At 43.9% G+C, this 20746-nt stretch overlaps 1 protein-coding gene across 4 annotated transcripts in view; it reads left to right on the forward strand.

The window, feature by feature from the left end:
- MYOCD (myocardin) overlaps positions 1–20746 on the forward strand; it is a 92657-nt gene that overhangs the window by 22409 nt on the left and 49502 nt on the right. For 3 of the 4 annotated variants that reach the window (XM_070389523.1, XM_070389521.1, XM_070389520.1), the window contains exons 2-4: positions 8723–8788; positions 18440–18495; positions 20085–20160. In XM_070389523.1, coding sequence (XP_070245624.1) covers positions 8723–8788; positions 18440–18495; positions 20085–20160 — 198 coding nt within the window. Of the gene's footprint in view, positions 1–8722; positions 8789–13702; positions 13747–18439; positions 18496–20084; positions 20161–20746 lie in introns of all 4 variants that reach the window. The other variant, XM_070389522.1, reaches the window with a different exon arrangement.

Consider the following 20746-nt stretch of genomic DNA (forward strand, 5'->3'; position numbering starts at 1 on the left):
CTCTTCTTTTGTCTTCTCCCTTTTCTGATAGAATGAGTAGTTCAGGATTGATTCAGACTCAGACTTCACTGGATTAAGCTTTCCCTACCTGCCATGGCTGAGACGGTAAAGCGTCTGCCTACAATGCGGGAGACCCGGGTTCAATCCCTGGGTCGGGAAGATCTCCTGGAGAAGGAAATTGCACCCCACTCCAGTATTCTTGCTGGGAAAATCCCATGGATGGCGGAACCTGGTAGGCTACAGTCCATGGGGTCTCAAAGAGTCAGACATGACTGAGCGACTTCACACACACACACATCTGCCATATGTAAACATGCTCATGGACACATGGCACTGTCTGGACTTGATATGTCACCTCTGTTGCTGATAGAAGCTACTGTTTTATTTTTCAATTTTTATTTTTTTTAATTATGAAAGCATGAGGACACATTTACAGGAGACTTAGAAAATACAGAACAAGGTTATATATAGTTTCACTATATATTACAATTATTTATAAGTAGACAAAATGAGATTTTTAGGTGGAATTTCAATATCAAGCTCTCAAAAATTAATAGAATGAATATACAAAGAAGTAGAAGGATATGCATGCAGATGCTTGCATAGTACTGTCCAGCTCTTTGTGACCTCATGGACTGTAGCCCGCCAGGCTCCTCTGTCCATGGGATTGTCCAGGCAAGAATACTGGAGTGGGTTGCCATGCCTTCCTCCAGGGGAATCTTCCCAACCCAGGGATCAAACTCACATTTCTGACATCTCCTGCATTGGCAGGTGGATTCTTTACCACTAAAACCACGTGGGAAGCCCAGAAGAATATAATAGACCTGAAAAGCCCTGTGAAGAGAAGCTTTTGTGTGTATATATATAGAAATTTTATGAATTTTTGTCTATCTAAAATATTTATAACATTCTGATTCCACTTGTTTGATTTAGTATGGTCAGAATGCTAGATTTCTAATTTATGTTCACGCAAAACTTTGATACAGTTCCATGTATTTTGGCATCTACTATTACTGCTGAAAGTCTAGAAAATGTATACTTTTAGAAGATAATTTTATTGTTTGGAACTCTGGACCCTTGTAACTGGGAATCATTCTGAAGGCTTGGACTGGGTCATCTACACAAATATTATGCAACTGGAGAGCTGAGGGTTTCCCAAATCAGACTCCCATGCCATACAAAATGTATATTTAAGTTAGGAATAAATCCAGCCTGTAAGCAAACAAAACAAAATATTGAGGTCAGAATGTAAAGAGTAGAAACAGATTCAAGGGTTATATATGTAGTATATAACAAAATTAACATCTAAAATCCATTTGATTAGAAATTATGTTAGAATAATTAGTTAACAATTTGTAAAATTAATGAAAACCTTTTTTAATACTATATACCAAATTTAACTCCAGATGCATTCCAAAGTCAGATACAAAATCCCAAATCTTAAAGATATAAGAACATTTAAATGAATATATAATCTGGAGATGAAAAGGATTTTCCAAAGTATACACCAAAGATAGAAATCATAAAAGAGCTTTTAAAAGGATTGCATATAGAAATGTTAAATGCCAAAAACCATTGCACTCAAAACTGAGTGGAAACTAAAACCCAGGGGGAATTTACAACATATGACTATGTTTAATGTGCTTCAGATAAAAATAGCTCTCCCAAAACCTATAAGAAAATGTAATGCCAATGGAAAACTTTGCAAAGACTGTTGTCAAGTCATTCACAAAAGAAAAGATACTAATAATCAACAAATCTATGAAAATGTGTCTGACTTATTAGAAAGTATAATGGATACCAATCAAATTAGTAAGGCTTTTTTCTTCTTTAATAGCATTGATAATAAGGGTGTAGTGAAAGGGAAACCCTCCAATAGTCCCAGTAGGAGTACAAATACATCACTTATGCAGGAAGAAAAATTAAATGTAAAATAAAATGAGATTTGTTAAACAGTTATTGGTGCATGACCAGATACTGTGCAGTCATTAAAAATGATGGTGTACATATATACCCCTGACCCCAAAAAATGACAGTATATTACCAATGAAAAAGAAAGTCACAAAACAGTGTAAAAACGTGGTCTCATTTTTTCACATAGTATATTTGCTTATTTCTATTTCTCAAACCTACTTTTTTTCCTCAGAATTTCCTGGAGTGTTTGTTAAAATATATTTCCAATATACCACAGGACTATTGGACCATAGTCTCCAGGAAAGGCACCAAAGAGATAGTTTTTTTTCCCCCAGGACCCAGGTGACTCTTGATATAAGATAAATTGGGGAAATCCTTGATCTAAGCTAAGCTAATCTCTTCTTTTGCTTTGTATTAAACTGCAATCCAGAGAGATTCTGGAACCAGTCTAAACTACAGCTTTGTAGGAGTGGGGGATGGGGGTGGGAGTTAAAATTATGTGTGCTACATTCCAGATGAGTGATCCCGTTTTAGAGCTTCAAGCTTGTTCAGACCAATATTATTAAATCAAATTCCCATCAGCCTCCTTCTATTTTGGTCAGACAGGTAACAGAACTTCTCTTCAGCTCCTCTGCTTCACATTCAGTAACGATCTTCCTTTGTTGATGGCAAATGGAAAGTTTTCCATTTCCACTGTTCCCTAGCAATGTGACATTTTCAAACAGTAGCACAAAACTCTTTAAATAGAAAAGATCCATTTCTACTCTATCGTGACTCAGTAACAGCCTCAGGATTCTTCTCAAACTTTCCTAAAAATGTCATCTTTGGGCTGGACTCAAGAGGAACATTTCAGCCAAGGAGACGCATTTTCCACTCTGTCAGGAATGAGCCAGCATGGGGTTGGAACATAAAGTGTTTTGTAATCCTCAGAAAAGCAATACTTCTCACCAAAACCATGGCAACAACTCTGTGTGATGCCGTCAGAGCCTGGGATCATTCAGGAGCCTCATCCTAACCAGAGACACGGCTGAGCCATTCACCTGTGTTGGTGAGAATGGTACCCTACATGACTGTTGCTATGGAAACACTACGGACAGTGATACTGAGCTGAAGGTCCCTTGTGCTTAGTTACCAAGGAAGCAGTGAAAATGAAACATGCTTCCTGTTTTAGTGGCTTCTGATTCTTCATTTGAAAGGATACCTTCCAATGGAAGAAATACATTTTATCATCCAAATTGTTTCATTTGAAATTTGCACCCACGAGGCTAAACTTTAGAGTCCAAAGTCTATGTGACAAGAGGAATGTCACTATATCCATCAATTCCTATATTCCCTTCCTCTTCTACCTGAAACTCTTGAGAGACGTGCCCCGCTAGACCTGGTCCTTCCCACCCTGGCTGGCTCTGCTCTGCTGGGCACAGGCCACTGTTGTGTTCTGGTAGCAAGCCAGTGGTGTGTAGATGTATTCTAGCTACCATCTTTAAAAAATGTATTTTATTGAGGTATAGTTGATTTATAATGTGTTGATTTCTGCTCTCCAGCAAAGTAGATTCAGATATAGATATATCTAATCTTCTTTTTCATAGTTTCCCACAATGGTTTATCACAGGATGTTGAATATAATTCCCTGTGCTCTACAGCAGGACCTTGTTGTTTATCCATTCTTTATATACTACTTTGCATCTACTAAGCCTAAACTCCCAATCCATCCCTTTCCTCATCACCCTTTGGCAACCGTCCTCTGTGTTTGGGAGTCCTACGTGTTTCCCCAACACACAGATGTGCTCATCTGTGTTGTATTTTAGATTCCACATATAAGTGATATCATATGCTATTTGCCTTTTTCTGACTTACTTCTCTTAGTGTGATAATCTCTAGGTCTACCCATTTGCTGCAAATAGCAGTCTTTCGTTCTTTTTCATGGCTTAGTAATATTCCATTGTGTGTGTATAGCACAGATTTATTTATCCATTTATCTGTAGATGGTCATTTAGGTTATCTCCATATCTTGGCTACTGTGAATAGTACTTCTAGCTCCCATTCTTGAGTTGGGTACCCAGTCTCAGTCCCAGCTGCATTCAGAGAACCTATTCCTGGTCTTACACAATCCTTGATCCTGAAGTTTCTATATATTCTTTAATAATCTTAAACAGGATAATGCTTCCCTGGCTGGTTAGGGTTCACACTTATAGAATATTACAGGAATGTATCCCCTCTGCTTCCAGAGAGGTAGGTTCTTGAGGTGGTGGCAGAACTTGCTACTCACATCCTAAAATACATTTGAGGGGGTGGGTGGGAAAGCAGGCTAGAGTAGTCAAGACACGTTTATAAAAGAAGATTGGTATAAGATCCTCACTACCAGGCATGAACATCTATGCTTAAGTCTAGAATAATTCAAATAGTGTAGAACTAGGACAGGAAAAGGCAGACAGATGAGAAAATCAGAATTGAGAGCCCAGAACTTCTGAATAAAGAAGCAACTTGATTAGTATAAACATCTGTGTTTGTACCAAGAAAACTTCTACTACTGCTGCTAAGTTGTTTCAGTCGTGTCTGACTCTGTGCAACCCCACGGACAGCAGCCCACCAGGCTCGTCTCTCCACAGGATTCTCTAGGCAAGAAAACTGGAGTGGGTTGCCATTTCCTTCTCCACCAAGAAAACCAAGTTGGGCTAATATCAGTCTTGAAGAGAATTTAATATAGTAGAGCTGATATTTTTATGATTAGATAAAAATCACTAATCTCAGTATTGTGTAGAAAAGAACAGCATGTACTGAGGATTCCTTCTTGTTCTAAACTTAATATCTTCTCAGATCTACTTATTGGTTCCTAGGCAATTTATGGAAATTTCTAGAATGACATAAATATTGCCTAACTCAACTTGGTCACAGTAATCACCATGCTTTATTTTAACATTCGGGGGACATATCACATTGTTTTTTATTATCTCATTTTGTCCTTAAATATAACATTGTAGTGATTTTAATTTTTTTTAATAAAGAAACTTACTGAAAAAAAAAAAAGAAGCAACTTGAGTATAAACACAGGACTCTCAATTCTGATAGCGATGACTAGAAGAATATAAAACTAGAGAAAAAAAATTGCTTTGTTTCTGAAAGCTAAAACAGATTGACACCTGAATGCCAGAACCATATGAGAACACGTTGGGATGATGTGGAAAAGATATCAAGAACTCCCTCCCTTTCACCTCCCAAAGAAAACCATATGGCCTCAAACGAAGTGAAGAGAGAGCTTCATGGACACCTGTAGTGTGTAGCTGGTTGGACCTGGAAGCAGGCATTAGGCTTGGACTGGAGAGCAACCCTCTGCTCAGAGTATTTTTAGCTATAGTGGAGCAGTGGAGGGTTGCCAAGGGCTCTGGGGACACAGATGACCACAGCAAGCTGAAAGCGGGGAGGGCAGTAAAGCACGAAGAGACCATCGGGGATGGAGGCCAGGCAGTAGCTAAAGACGGCTGCGCCCAAAGGTGCCGGCCACTGGTGGTGCGGTTTTGGCCCAGTGTCAGGACTCTCCCAGGTGCAGCAGGAAGCAGGCGCAGAAAGGGATGTGGTCATTCAATCTCCACCTCTAGCCTTGGAGCTTTGCCAGACCTGGAGAAGAAGCCTCCCAGGGACAAATGCCACTGCCAGGATCATCCTGCCCTTGGCTGTCTGGCCTTTCCCTCTAGGCTTGGAGCGCTGAGCTGACAGCCTGCCCACCAGTCCTTCACTGGAGAGAAGGACTACAGAAGCTCCCAGGTGACAATAAGGGCAACGCCAGGGGCGCTGGGCAGCCAGCCATGCTTCACTTAGCTAGTGAGAAGAACACAATCTTTACAGTTTACCCAGAGAGTTACCGTTTCTGATATACTCTAGTCATTCTTGAATACGCTGATTTCCTTCTGATATCATTTCCGTTCAACCTGAAGGATTTCCCTAAGTATTTATTGTAGTCAAGTCTGCTAGCAAACAAATTATCTGATTTTCTCCTTTACCTGAACTGTCTTTATTTCACCTTCATTCCTAGAGGATATTATGTGTTCTGGGTTGATAGTTTTTGTTTGGTTTTCATTTTGTTTTATTTTCTGAACTGTGATTTCTGCTGAGAAGTCTGTGGTTATTTAAATCAATGTTTTCCTTTATGTAATGTTTTGTTTTTCCTGGCTACTTTTAAGATTTTCTCCTTCTCTTTGGTTTTCAGCCATTAGATTATGATGAATCTAAGTGTGGTTTTTCTGTGACTATATCTGGTTTGGGGCTTCTTGAACTTTCTGAATCTGTACATTTCTGTTTTTCACCAAATTTGGGGAGTTGTGGCAATTATTTATTTTTCTGCTCTCTTTCTGGGGCTCTAGTGAGCCAATTATTATATATACATCAGGTAGATCTAATGATCTAATTGATGCCTTTGAACTGTGGTGTTGGAGAAGACTCTTGAGAGTCCCTTGGACTGCAAGGAGATCAAATCAGTCAATATTAAAGGAAAATAATCCTGAATATTCATTGGAAGGACTGATGCTGAAGCTGAAGCTCCAGTACTTTGGCCACCTGATGTAAGGAGCTGACTCATTAGAAAAGACCCTGATGCTGGGAAAGATTGAAGGTAGGAGGAGAAGGAGATGACAGAAGATGAGATGGTTGTATGGCATCACTAACTCGAAGGACGTGAGTTTGAGCAAGCTCTGGCAGTTGGTGATGGACAGGGAACCCTGGCATGCTGCAGTCCATTTGGTCGCCGAGTAGGACACAACTGAGCAACTGAACTGAACTGAACTAAACTGAATGAGCTGATGTTGTTAACAGACTTTTTGATACTGGGGTGCAGGAAACTGAGGGTCTGACCACTTTTTTCATCATTTTATCTCTCTTCTTCAGTTTGCTCTGTGTTCAAGTGTACTGACTTGATACTCATTCTTTTTTTAGGCCTTTTGGTGAATTTTTTTTACTTCAGATATTCTACTGTAAATCTTGTATTTCCACTTGATTCTGTTTTGTGTGTTCAGTCCTAAGATGGAGTCACATGAGACTGTTCAGCGAAGCACAGTCTAGCCACCAAAAGGAATTGATAGCAATTCAGCAACATTGGTCTCTCCCATGAAGGTTGGCGACAAGCCAGTTCAAAACCCATAGCAACACCTTTAAAAATTACTCATCTTCATTACTGTTTCAGAATATCTTGTTTTTTTTATGTTTATTTATTTATATATTTTTGTGCTGGGTCTTCCTTATTACATGGGCTTTTTCTCTAGTTGTGGCATGTGGGGACTACTATTCCTTGTGGTGTGCAGGCTCCTAATTGCAGTGGCTTCTCTTGTGGAGCATGGCCTCTAGGGCTCAGTAGCTGCAACTCCCGGGCTCTACAGCACAGGCTCAATAATTGTGGCACAGGCTTAGTTGCTCCATAGCTTATGGGATCTTTGCAGATCAGAGATCGAACCCGTGTCTCCTGCATTGGCAGGTGGGTTCTTTACCACTGAGCCACCAGAGAAGCTCGTCTCAGTATATCTTATGACTGCATTTGCTCTGAAGCCTCACTGTGGAATAGTAAATGAACTTGAAAGACAGCTGTATAGCCTTTTCATTTTTCTTCTCTCCATTCTAATTTTCTCTTCATAAAAGCAATGCTTGTTCTCTCTTTTCATTATAAGGTGATCAAACCAGTTCCTCTCTTTGAAAATCTCTGCTCTTTCTATTCTCATCCTGAGCAGCTTAAACCCAGGAATCAAGACGGCAAACTCTGAATCTCCCTGAGAAAATGTATATGTCCAAAGATAGATTCTTTTAGGGGGTTAAGTGAGAAGGAAATAATAAGTATTACACTCATAATATATATCATATATGTAACTTACTTATATACATAAATATATGTGATATATATGTAATCTACTTGTGCTACACATAGTAACAGAAAGTTCCATAAATTACAGTGTGTACAATTTATAGTGTTTTACATTTTCTAACCAAAGCATGACTCCATTGGCCCTTCTCTGAATTTCCAGGTGAATTCCAGACTCTCATGATAGTACGATTATTATTTTAATATTCATTTCATTCATTTATTTGGCTGTGCCAGGTCTTGGTTGTGGCACACGGGATCTTCCAGCTTCGTTGTGGCATATGAACTCTTAGTTGCAGCCTGAGGGATCTAGTTCCCTGAGCAGGGATCAAACCTGGGCCACCAGCATTGGAAGCATGGAGTCTTAGCCACTGGGCTTCCAGGGAAGTCCCAATACTACCATTTATTGATGACTTATGGTACCAGGCACTCTGCTAAGCAAACTGCATACATGTTTTAATCAAATTATAGCAATCCCACAGGGCATGGTTCCCATTTACAAATGAAAAAGCTGAGGGTCAAAGAGGTTGAACAGCTTGCCCAGAGTTATCCACCCAGGAAGGGGCAATCCCAGGTGGGATTTGAACCCAGGTGACACTTCTGAGACCAAACTTTCTTTATTCTGTCTCCTGTTTTGAACTCGTGGCAGCATTTGATGGTATTCATCTCCCAGGTAGCATAGCAGGGGGAACAGAGTGTGACACTGAAAATAATGCTCACTTCAAAGAGGAGACTAGACTTCTAGTCTCCAGTGGTCACTCACTTGCTGGAAAACCCTGCAACCCCTCAGCTTCTCTCATCCTTTCTTGCCCATGTCTACAACAAAACACAAGTGTCCTTCACACACTTCAGACTTTCAGAACTGTTCTAGAAATATGAGAAGTGTGATCAGGCCAAAAAAGATATGAGGCAAATAGAAGTGATCGCAATCAGTCGTAGCCTAGCTCACATACTAACACTTCCTTTTCTAAGTTTTACAGTTACGACTCCAACAGAGAAGGACCCAAGAACAGCTGGCTAACCAAGGCATCGTACCACGTGAGTAGCTCTGTTTCTTATGGACTGGTCTATATGGGGGTGGCAGGGGGGCGTGCAATTTGGGAGCTGGAAAGCACCTCAGAGGTCATAATCCAATTTCATGGATCAGTCTCCCCAGATCCTCACGGACTCTGGGTCAGCAGGAATCCCAGACCTTAGAGGCTTTGTCCCAAATGCTACTCACCTGCCAGGGCTTCCCTTTACTCATAGAGGTTGTACCTAAAATTCTAATGTAGTGGATTTGATTACAAGACAAACACAATTCTATGGGCCTCCATCCCCCTCTATTTTTAGAATTGGACATAATCATTGTTCTTCCTGGAAGCATCAATTGTATCATCTTTCTCTCACCTCCTTGGTTTCATTTCTATTTGAGTACTTGAGTCCCCAGTTAATTGAATATTGTCAATTACTTCCTTTCTGGAATAATGAGCAGCAATACCATTCTAGTATAAATGGTGTAACATTGAATTGCTGCCCATCATTTGGGTCAAAGAAGGATTATCCTATCTTTTGGAAGATATATTTGAAATTTCCTACCTTGAAACTTGAAAACTTCAAGTTTAGCAGTTGAAGCTACCTTCTGGTGAGCTATAAAAACAGAAAAAGTAGCAAATAAATGGAATTACCACGTAAGCTCCTTTAGGTTACACTTTTTTACTTCTTCCCGCAGAAGTTAAAATTTTTAATTTTTTAATTAAAATTTTAAAACTAAAAATCCATAATGACTCCTGCAGAAATCCAGGTCCTTGTCCAGACTGTGACTTCATAGTTAAGCATGCAACAAGCAAGCATTTGCCCTTGATTGAATGTCCTACAGTTAGTAACCTTGGTGCCCTGTGATCCAAAGTCTAAACATTTTAAGTATAGTCGGTGCTTCAGAACCAGAAAAGAACTAAGAATATTTCAAGCTCTTTCCTTTGGGAGTTCAGATGAAGTTCTTTGTTCATGGCTCAGCCCTGCAAAGAATAAACAGCAGGTGACCTATGGCAGAACAACTTTTTTTAGCGATTTGCTAAGCGCAAAAGAAAGATCTCACCCTGCAACTGAAAGGCTGCTTTGATCAAATGTACAGTTAGAATGAGAAACCAAAGGCACAAGGCTGTGTGGCCTGTTTCATCTTAGCCAGCCCAGCAAGGCAGGTGTTAAAACACAGGAGAGACCCACAGTCTACAGGCTTCATGTCAGATAAATACGTTGGCGCTCAAAGCCGAGCAGGCCAGTCTTATTTCTGAATCCTGTTGCAAATGTGTAGAACTGAATTTGTTTAACCACCATCTAGAACTGAACGATTCACTAACAGTGAAGTGTAGACAAGTGTAGATCCACCAGGATCCTCTCAGCAGATCACAGTCTCTACCACATGCCTTCAAATATAAGATGAATACGTCAGTTTCAGTGGGATTAAAATACTCAGTTCTTTCGTGGGGGCTTCCCTGGTGGCTTAGAGGTAAAGAACCCACCTACCAATGCAGGAGACTCGGGTTCGATCCCCAGGTCAGGAAGATCCTCTGGAAAGGAAATGGCAAGCCTCTCCAGTGTTCTTGCCTAGAAGACCCCAAGGATAGAGAAGCCTGGCTGGCTACAGTCCACGGGGTCCCACAGAGTCGGACACAACTTGGCAACTAAACAATAACAACAGCAATCCTTCATGGACATGTCTTTCCTTAATTCTGGAAAGAAAATTGAAGTAGAGAGACCCAGTATCTTTACATTTGCTCAAGCTGTTCACAACTGATTTAAAGTTTAACCTACATGTTTAAATAATCCAAACCTGGGTCTTGCAGCTGCCATTTGGAGGAAAATAAAAAATTTTTTTAAGTTTCTGGAGTTAAATTTCAGAAATAAGACACCTAATAAAAACAGGAATGAATCTAACGGCACATTTTTACATAACACCCCTATGTAAGGTATGCAAATTAAATGTCCATTTGCAGAGTAGGGTCCAAAGGAAGTAGAATCTTTTGTTATCCAGGATTTCCAGAATCAGATAGTGTGGGGCTTCCCCAGTGGTTCGAATGGTAAAGAATCTACCTGCAGATCAGGGGACACAGGTTCAATCCCTGGGTCAGGAAGATCCCCTGGAAGGGAATGGCAACTCACTTCAGTATTCTTGCCTGGAGAATCCCCATGGACAGAGGAGCTTGATGGGCTACAGTCCATGGGATCGCAAAGAGTTGGACGTGACTAAGTGACTAACACTTTCACTTTTTTTCACTTTTCTCCAGGATTTCCAGAATCAGATAGTGTATATATTAATGAAATACTGCTTAACAGAAATTTTGCACTCATAGCCCATTGTGTCTTGAAGACAGTTGCTGGGGAAAGTCCTATGAGTCATGCAGTGATATTTCCTTTTTAATTCAGCAAAATGAGAAAGGTAGATTAAGCAGCATCAGTTTCCCATAGTCTTCAGCCACCTCCTCTCCAAGGGCGTCACTTCTGCTGTAGAAAATTGTCAAAGCTACAGCAGGTGCACCCGCCCAGTGCAGGCCTGGCCCCTAGATCTCAGGGACTTAGCACTTCTGGGGAAGCCAGACCCAGACAAGCCTCTGCACCTGCTGAGATGGGGAGCCCAGATGGTGGCCCCATTGACCCAGAGCTTAAACACTAGTCTCTCTACTCAGCCACCCCACCACGACCAGGCACACGTGTGTAAAGGCAGTTGCTCCAGAGAAGGAACAGGAACTCACAGTCTCTGGGTCTTTTCTACTCAATCAGATTCAACATATTTCAAGATGCCCCAGACTCTGTGCAGGGTGGTATGCTGGGCGCTGTGGGGACCACCGTGAGCACAGCTGTACTTTGTAGAGGCTCAAGATTTTAGGGGAAAAGGTGACAAGAAACACAGAAAGTGGGACCGGTTATATTTCCCAAGAGGGCTTTTTATGTCTTCCTTCTATCATTTGAATTTTCTGAAGCAGAAGAAAAGAGGAAAGGAGGAAGAAAGTGAGTAGAACATAGGGAATCAAAGCCGGTAGTCATTGGAGATCACCTAATTTGATGATTTGGGGTGTTTTTTAATAGTTAAATATATTGTGTATTATGTGTGTATACACACACACACATACTGGCTGGAACAAGGTCAGGGCCTCTGCCCCACTCACTCGGCCCCCCTCACTCCTCTTAGATAACCCTGTTTCTCTTCCCCAGGGTCCTCTTCAAACAGAGTTTGAAAACCCTGCCCTAGTCCCCGTCTCACTGCCTTTAACCTTCATGAAGCTGAGATTGGAGAGGCCTCAGAGATGCGTCAAACATCCCAAAGCCAGAGCCCAGAGCGGTCCTATTTACAAACTGGAACCGCGAGACTTTAAATGCACGCGCAGTAAAATGATAACACAGCCTCACCTTGTCCATAACACCCGAAATAACTGCAGTGCTCCCCCTGAGTTTTCAAACTTGTTATAAATTGCTCAAGTGGAGAGCTGCTGGCCAGGTGAATTGTTCATTGTCCTTCCGTTACTACCAGGTAGCCCTGCTGGTTTAGTTTGTTCACAGAAACACCTGCTCGCCTTGGATAGAATTATTCTTGAATTGTGCATTAGATTGACCCAAGGCCATTGCCCATTGCAAAAAGAAGAAATTGCAGTCCCCTCCTATTGCAGCAGCTGAGGCCAAAACCTGCATCTCTTGATCCTGGAGTAGCAGCCAGCACAGAGCCCCTTTAAACAGTACGAAAGTGCTCTCAGCCAGAAGTACACCCCCAGGCTGGCTTCTAAGACTGCTTTCACATTTATAGTATCAATGGTGGAGTTCACATTTTCAAAAGAGTCAGGAAAGCTGATGAACTAGCCTCTCAACAATAGTGTAGAAATATTACTTTAAGAATTTATGGTTCAGACTCCCTTCCAGAATCCCACCTCTGAATCTCAAGAGGAAAGTTTCAAATTGCCTACTTGCCACCATCAACTGGAATTCAGAAGCATGGCTCTGCCACCATCCCCATCAGGCTCAAGGCTGCAAGAGGACATCAGGGTTCTCTTATTTTTTCTTGTTTTGGGACACAGCCCAACCTCCTGTGGGCAGGCTCAGGTCTGCTCATCATTTCTCATGCAGGTTTTCTCCACTACATTCTTCTCTTTGGGCACCAATTTCCTGGGTTGGAGGGTAAATGCTGTGGCTCAGATGGTAAAGAATCTGCCTGCAAAGCAGGAGTCGTGGGTTCGATCCCTGGGTGGGAAAGATCCCCTGGAGAAAGAAATGGCAACCCACTCCAGTATTCTTGCCTGGAGAATCCCATGGACAGAGGAGCATGGCGGACTACAGTCCATGGGGTCACAAAAGAGTTGGACATGACTGAGTGACTAACACATATCTCCTGAGTTGAATCTTAAATACTATTTTATTCCAACCCCTTCAGAATTCTTAGTGCAGAAAGAGATTCAGCTCTGAGTGTTCGATGAAAAAAAAAAGTCATAGAGCAGTTCAGTAGATATTTTGACCGTCTGTTGAGAGAAAAGCCCCATGGAACACAGAGGAGTTAGACGTGAATTCTGTTTCAAAGAGCTTACCGTCTAGAATGTTCTCCCAATTTTCCTGCTTAGTTATGCCTGTTAATAATATTGGACATCTCACAACTACATGGAGTAGGTTTCTGGGAGAACTGAAGGAAAGAAATGACTTTCTCTCTCCTTCTGCTAGTACACTGGGGCTGATCTCTATGAATCCAGGGGAGAGAAGCAGGAACATTGAGTTGATTCTCCTGGAATCCAGAAAACGGCATTAGAGAACTGAAGTCGATTACAGAAGCCCAGGGGGCGCCCAAGAGGCTGCGACTTCGCCGAGACTCAAAGAAAGCCCCGCTGGCCAGAAAGAAACATCTGGGCAGCTTGGTTCCATGGTCTGATGGATGTCGATGAATGGAAAGATACAATGAGCTGTGTGTGAATGGTGCTGCCTTTATTTGTTTTGCAGACTAATCCAGGCCTCCGCAGCCGCATACTTACGGCAAAGCCTTGGTAAATCCCTGGATTCTCTGGTCCTCCTCCTGAATAGCGAGAGGCGTCACGGGCCGGTCCCTGCACCCACAGCACACGCAGCGTCTTGATAGTTTTGAGAAGCTGGCGGGGCAGAGCCTTCCTTCCTTTCTTCAATGCCTTCATCTGACTTGGCTTCTCCCCACAGCACCGCCTCCCCACCCCCCACTGTTGGCTGTTTGAGCAGAACACGCACAAGGGTTTCATCTGTCCCCCTTCGCTCCCTCCTAACATCTCAAATGTGGAGTGAGAAAAAAGCCTCCTCGGTTTTCATACCAAGCCCATTTGGGTCCAAAATCCTAACTTCTCTATTTCCCCCAACTCTTTGCTTCATCTCTAGTTCCTTGCTCCTTAGAAATTAGTGATCTAGCAATGCAGGCATCACATGAATGTATCTGTGGACCCTTCTGAGAAATTTCGGAGTATTCGTGTAGAAGGCATTGCATTCCCTGAGCATGCAAGCCAGGCTGTAATATTACAAAGGTCCATTGGGAAAAGGCAATCTTTTCAGGTCCCCTGAGACTATCATTTGGGTCCTGAATGGGCCATCTGTTGCCACCCTAAAGAGATGAGACAGTTTCCAAAGTATTAACCACACATGCATACCATGGATCCCATTTGTTTGGAAGAAAAATACTCCTGGTCCAATTTGTCTTTAAAAGCAAAGCCAATGGACTTCCCTGGTGGTCCAGTGGTTAAGACTCTGCACTTCCAATGCAGGAGGGTGCAGGTTCGATCCCTGGTTGGTGAGCTAAGATCCCCCATGCCATACAGCATGACCAAAAAAAAAAAAGCAAAGTCAAGAGGACAAGCATTGCTAAACCTGTTTGTAAGTGGGAAACTGAGAACATGGGAAGACTCTCAGACTTGTTCAAGGCTGCACCAGAAGTAGATGGTAAAGCAAGGACAGAACCCAGAGGGATGGCTCCCAAAACTTTAGTCACCCAAGACTTCTTTAATTATACCCATGACTATTGTAGAGCTTGTATGTAAATCAGCTGTCTTCCTCCCCCCAAACCCCTATATATATGAATTATTATCCATATATCTGTCTTTGATTAATTAATGGCATATAAACTTACCAGCCAGTGCTTTTTGATGAGAACAAGCAGTTCTAAACCAAGTTGTTCTGCTTCTAGGCAGCAACTATGAAAAGTGGCAGTTTCATGAAACTAAGCAGCCTTTCTCTGGACAAACACACCCTTTTTCTTCAGCTCTTTGAAATACTGAGAAATCAGTCGTAGACATCAGGCACCCCTTTTTGAAGTCTCTGATTCCCAAGTACCTCTGATTCCCATCTACAGATCAGGACCTACTTGCCATGGAAATGCCAGAGAACCAGAATCCCCCTGGGGGCTTGTCCGAACACAGACCCTCTGTCCCTCTGCCTCTCACCCAAGCTTTGGATTGTGTAGGTCTGGGTGGGGCCTGCAAATTGGTACTGTTGGCAGGTTTCCAGATGATGCCAAAGATGCTGGTCCAGGGCCACACTTTGGGAACCACTGCCCCAGCTGCTGCCCCAGAACACCAGCTCTTGGACACAGCCTCTTGGTCCTGACCCGTACACCAGAGGAGGAGCTGGGTTCTCCCCTCCAAGCCGAAGGGGAGAAGGCAGGCTCCGCCTCCACCATCAGAACTGCCACCAGCCCCAGGCTTCTCTCCCTTAACAGATTGTCAACGGCCCTCCAGACTGTTTTCTCGTTTTTCCGGGTCCCTGTTGGAGGCAGGAGGTTAGAAGCAGGGGGCCACCGCAGGAGGTCTATTCATATCTTGGGATCTTTTCCTGAGCTCTAAGTAAGCAAATGTTTATACACGCAGCTGACCCAAATTAGCCAGAGCTGCGCAGACAGAAATAGGAATAGCCCGTGACTAAACTCCTCATCGAGAACATGAATTCCCCTGTGAGAAGCGATTCATCTTCTTCCCAGGGGATGAGCAAGACGTGTGGCTGACTGAATTTACAACCGTATTTTAATTTGGAATCACATTGACTTATTTTTTTTTATTTAGCAATCCAAATTCCTTTTTCAATCCTAAATGTCAATGTCCCTTAAATACAAAATGTTGCCATTTGATACTCCCAGGGCTGTCAGCAGAGGAGGTCCTTCATGGATTTTCCAAAAAGTCAATGTGGTACACAGGAATGCAGTTTCACTTTCTTTGGCCCTTGGGGGGAGGGGATGAAACCCTCTTTTCTCTGGAATCCCAGAAAAGATACATGTCACAGAGGCCATGGCAGGCCAACCCAGTGCCCCATGTAACATCTTTTAAGTCCTAGAAAGAAGAGCATGGGGTATAACCCAGTGTGTGAATCTTTTTAGCTTCCTTCCCAAGTCCTTGCTGAATGGTCATAGCCTCTCCCACCCTGTGGCAGAAGGTTCCAGAAGACCATTGTGTGCCTGGCATCAGAGAACTGGACTATTCAGTCATTTCACAGGGGAATTGTTACCACCAAAGAGTGATGAATTGTAACTTTAAGATACAGGAAATGCAGCATTTCGTGGAAGAGTTAATAAGCTCTACTAATAAGAATTGAAAAGCCTCAGGGATAAGAGAAGCAGATAAATTCCCCCTAAACCCTAAGCCCAATTAAAACCAATTGAGTTTGGAATGTAAGAGCCATCTCAAGATAGATTCATGCTGTCCCCTTAGGGTTGCTTCTTAAGGAAAAAGTTATGTCACTCTTTTTAATGACTTAGTAAGGAAGGCCACACTAAAATCAATTCCTTTTCTGGATTGTGGAAGGGATTAAGCCACATCAGTATTATAATACCTAGGTGACCACCAGACTGTTGGACAGAGGTGAAGACCCATGGGTTCAGATGGTACAGGCTCACCAGGACCCAGTGGCCCTCAAGCAGATTTGTAGGATCTGACTGCCTGGGGAAATAGCAGATGGTTTCAGAACTCCATCAGTGTAAATTGCAGCTGTGATCAAAGGCAAATAAAGACAAGCCTCCTGACTCAGGATGGGGGTCAGACCCAAGTCAGAGAAACTGTATAAGCAATGCAGCAGACCGTCACATTTTTCCAGAGCCACTGAGTCAGGGGACAGGGGAGGGGAAAGAGGCCATTGAAAAGGGCAGAGTTGGCAGAGAGGTTCCTTTCAAGAGTGAAAAGCAGCAAAGAGAAACTGGAGGTGTTAGATCGATGGGAGATGTGGTGGTCAAGCAACAATTTATTTTTTTTTCTCCTATAAAAAGGAAGCCCCTTAGTCTCTGGTCAAATTGAGGAGAAAAGGACTTGTCCAGTCTCCTTGGCACAAGGCAGCCAGCTGGGACCAGTCTGCCTGTTCCTTTGGTCAACTCTGCAGTAGTTTGGGTGAGACAGGAAAGTCTAGAGAGAGATGCCTCAGTAGCTCCTCAAGCTCCCCAAGCAATATCCAAGGATAATGGGCTTGACCAGCTGCCAGGACCCAGAGTGGAGTCTCCCTTCTCTCCAACAAGCCCGTCCAAGAGCTGGGCTCACATGAGGCATGGTTTTGAGGCTGAATGAGACACACACATTCACACGCATGCACGTGCTCACACATTCACACACAAGTGTCCATCTGGTTAGATATCCAATTTTTTGTTTGTTTGTTTATGCCAGTCAAAGTTTAGAAGACTGTTTCCTTGCCTGCAGCTTGTGAGTTGACATCTGTTGAAGTAATATTAGAATTCTGGATCACGTGATCCACCCACTTGTTCAGACCTCCAGTCCAGGAGAATATTTGACGCAATTCTGCAACCGCTGATCAACCTCATCACTTCTGATGAAAAGTTACTGTTTATGGCTCTGGGTTGTGATTGTTCCAGGGGATCAGGAAAGGCAACGAAAAGGCAGATTTTTGCAAAAGCAAAGCCAAAAGTTCATCCCCGTGAGGCATTGCTGGGAGCTGGTAGGAGGAAAAGCAGTGGGGTCGTGGAGAGAAGGAGGCTGGCGTCCGGTCCAGGTCGTTCCTGGCTGCTGTGGACTGTGAGGGCCCAGTGCCCGTGTCTCCCGGTCATCAGTGTTTTGAGCATCACAGCTGAAGAGAAGTTAAATGGTCAGAGGACCTTGGCTCCTAGCCCTACCTGTGTGATCCTGGGCGAGTCAATCCCATTCCAGGGGCCTTAAGTTTCCCCATTATTTTACCATCTCCAAGGTCCCTTCCAGCCCTCAAAGTCTCATTCCGTGCTTCTCTCTCAACACCCTTTGGTTGCATGTTCTTGCCCGACCAGCCACCTCCCTGACCCAAAAGGACAAGTCACCTCCCACAACATGGATCACAGCCCTTCCACTGACCTTGACCTCCACCCAGACTTCTGCACTCAAGGGCAGGGCAAAGTCAAAGAGAGTGGTGGTCACCCCAGTCTCCCCATCTCCCTAAAACTAGAGCATCACCTGTCCCCACCCCTGGGCCTGCCCCTCTTCGGAATCTTGGAATGCCCCGTCTCTGCCACTCCTTTTCCTATTGCGTATTCTGCCCCTGCTGCTCCTCCTGTTTGAGGCTGACGTCCACCTTTCTCTGTGTCCTCCGGCCTCGGGGAAGCTGGTGACCTCCAGGCCTTTCTTCTTCAACTGCTTGTGGCCTGAAGAAGGCGATCACCTCCCCGCCGCCCCCGTGCACAGCTCAGCAAGCACACCGGCAAACGCCGCCGCGCCGCTCCGGGCCCCAAGGCCCCCTGCTCATGTCTGTATCTTTCTGTTTCAGCCCTGAAAAGCCCACCTGAATTCCATGAACAAAGAAAACGTTTGGATAGTGACAAGGTAACTTTCTGCAAACCTCCCATCTTTCTGATCTCAGACTCCAGGCTATGGATCTCCAGGTACTAAGTTTGGGCAAATTTCTCCTACAATTGGCTGGTCCCCTCCCCCCACACTGTGTGGCATCTTCCTCCTAGGCTCTGAAAACTGTGGAAATAGGATCAATGATGTTGGCTTTGAAACTGCTATTGGTGAGCTTTAAAAAAAAAGATGTCCCCAGTCTTTCTGATGTCGGCAGGGGCATCCCTACAAGGAGTTTTCAGAGACATGAAATGAGGTAGATGAAGTGGGTTGGCAAGCTGGCCTCTCTTTCATAACAGGCGTTTCTCAGTGATGAACAGATGATTTTAAATCCAATTCAGTGGTAGGGTAAGGCCTGCGGATACGTGGCTTATTTGAGGCTATTTAAAGGCGAAGAGGTTTCCCTGGTGGCTCAGTGACAAAGAATCCGCCTGCCAATGCAGGAGATGCAGGCTCAATCCTTGGGTTGGGAAGATCCCCTGGAGAAGGAAAAGGCAACCCACTCCAGCATTCTTGCCTGGAGAATCCCATGGTCAGAGGAGCCTGGCGGGCTACAGTCCGTGGGGTCGAATAAGTTGGACACGACTGAGTGACTAAACAACAATGGAAGGCTGAAGGAATTCTGTTTATTTCTCTTTCTTTTAGCATTTGAGGGGGGAAATTAGCATGTATTCTCTACCTTCAGAGCAAGCCTCTGCAATTGAATTTATCGATACCGTAAGTGCTAATTAGGGAGCATCAGCAGCGCACCTAGAAGGAAGGCCAGCAAGTTCCTTCTCCTGGGAGGCCACTGCTAGAGAATCCTAGTGGCTAGCGAGAGGGTAGGGGAGCAGGGAAGAGGGGCGGAGCTCCAGGACTCCCTAGGGCTGCTCATGGCAGGCTGTGCTTCCTGCTGCCTGGAGAATAACTGCCTTTCATCAGAACTGGAGTGAGCCCCAGACCCCTCTTCTGGGGGCCAATACACTGAGATCAGAACCCAGAAATGAGGGCCCTGAAGTTCGGTTATGGCTCTGCCACAGCCCACACCGTCTGTGCAGACAACTCCATCATCAAAAAAACTTTGCTGCTGCTGCTACTGCTAAGTCGCTTCAGTCGTGTCCAACTCTGTATGACCCCACAGACAGCAGCCCAACCAGGCTTCTCCGTCCCTGGGATTCTCCAGGCAAGAACACTGGAGTGGGTTGCCATTTCCTTCTCCAAAGCATGAAAGTGAAGAGTGAAAATGAAGTCACTCAGTCGTGTCCGACTCTTAGCTACCCCATGGACTATAGCCTACCAGGCTCCTCCATCCATGGGATTGTACCTGTCTGCCCTTTAAGTTTGGAGCGCTGAGATGGACCAAAGCTTTTGACCTCTTTATCTTATTTCTCCATCCTGAAATTACTAGAGAGGTTTTACTAGATGAGTCCTCCTTCATCAGAATGTAGAACAGGGTTATTTGCATGTTTCATTTGTAAGAAAGTAATGCTTTTTTCCTTTTGAGAGAAAAGGGGTTTCTTTTAAAGTTAAAATTAGATGATTTGGCTGTATGATACTGAGAGTAGAATTGATTCCATGTTCGTGTCCAACAGGCTGAAGACACCCTGAAGCGCAAGGCAAGAAGCAGGTCCGACCGTGCAGCCGTGGTGAAAATGCACATACTCCAAGGTAGGGCTGCTCGAGATTATTAAAGCAGTACCGTCAGTGAGAGGGAACACGGACCATTGCTCAAGGTTCTTTGTCTCTGCACAGTGGCTGAGTCTGCTTAGAAAGGAGCCACTTCCATTCTGAAGTGGTTTTTGAGCTGTCACCTAGTCATTCGAGGCCATGTTGATGGTCAAATTGAGAAGCCATATGGTGGCCCCAGAAGGTACCACACTTGGGGTCCAATCTGAGCTGCACCACTGCTCAGCTTTCTCTGCGCACACAGGGCATGGCCAACATATATCAACTTCCTTTAAAATGTCCATCCTTCATACCAGTAATAAATGTTTAGTTTTGAAAGAGTTTCCCCGGGGCTCAGCAGTAAAGAATCTGCCTGCAAAGCAGGAGTCTCAGGTTCGATCCCTGGGTTGGGAAGATCCCCTGGAGGAGGGCATGGCAACCCACTCCAGTATTCGTGCCTGGAGAATCCCATGGACAGAGGAGCCTGGCGGGCTACAGTCCATGGGGTCACAAAAGAGTTGGACACGACTGAAGCAGCTGAGCATGCAAGGCTTACCAAATAATGTTTACTGAGGAGACCAGAAAACAA

This window comes from Bos mutus, chromosome 19 (assembly GCF_027580195.1).
Source record: "Bos mutus isolate GX-2022 chromosome 19, NWIPB_WYAK_1.1, whole genome shotgun sequence".
NCBI classification, from domain to species: Eukaryota; Metazoa; Chordata; class Mammalia; order Artiodactyla; family Bovidae; genus Bos; species Bos mutus.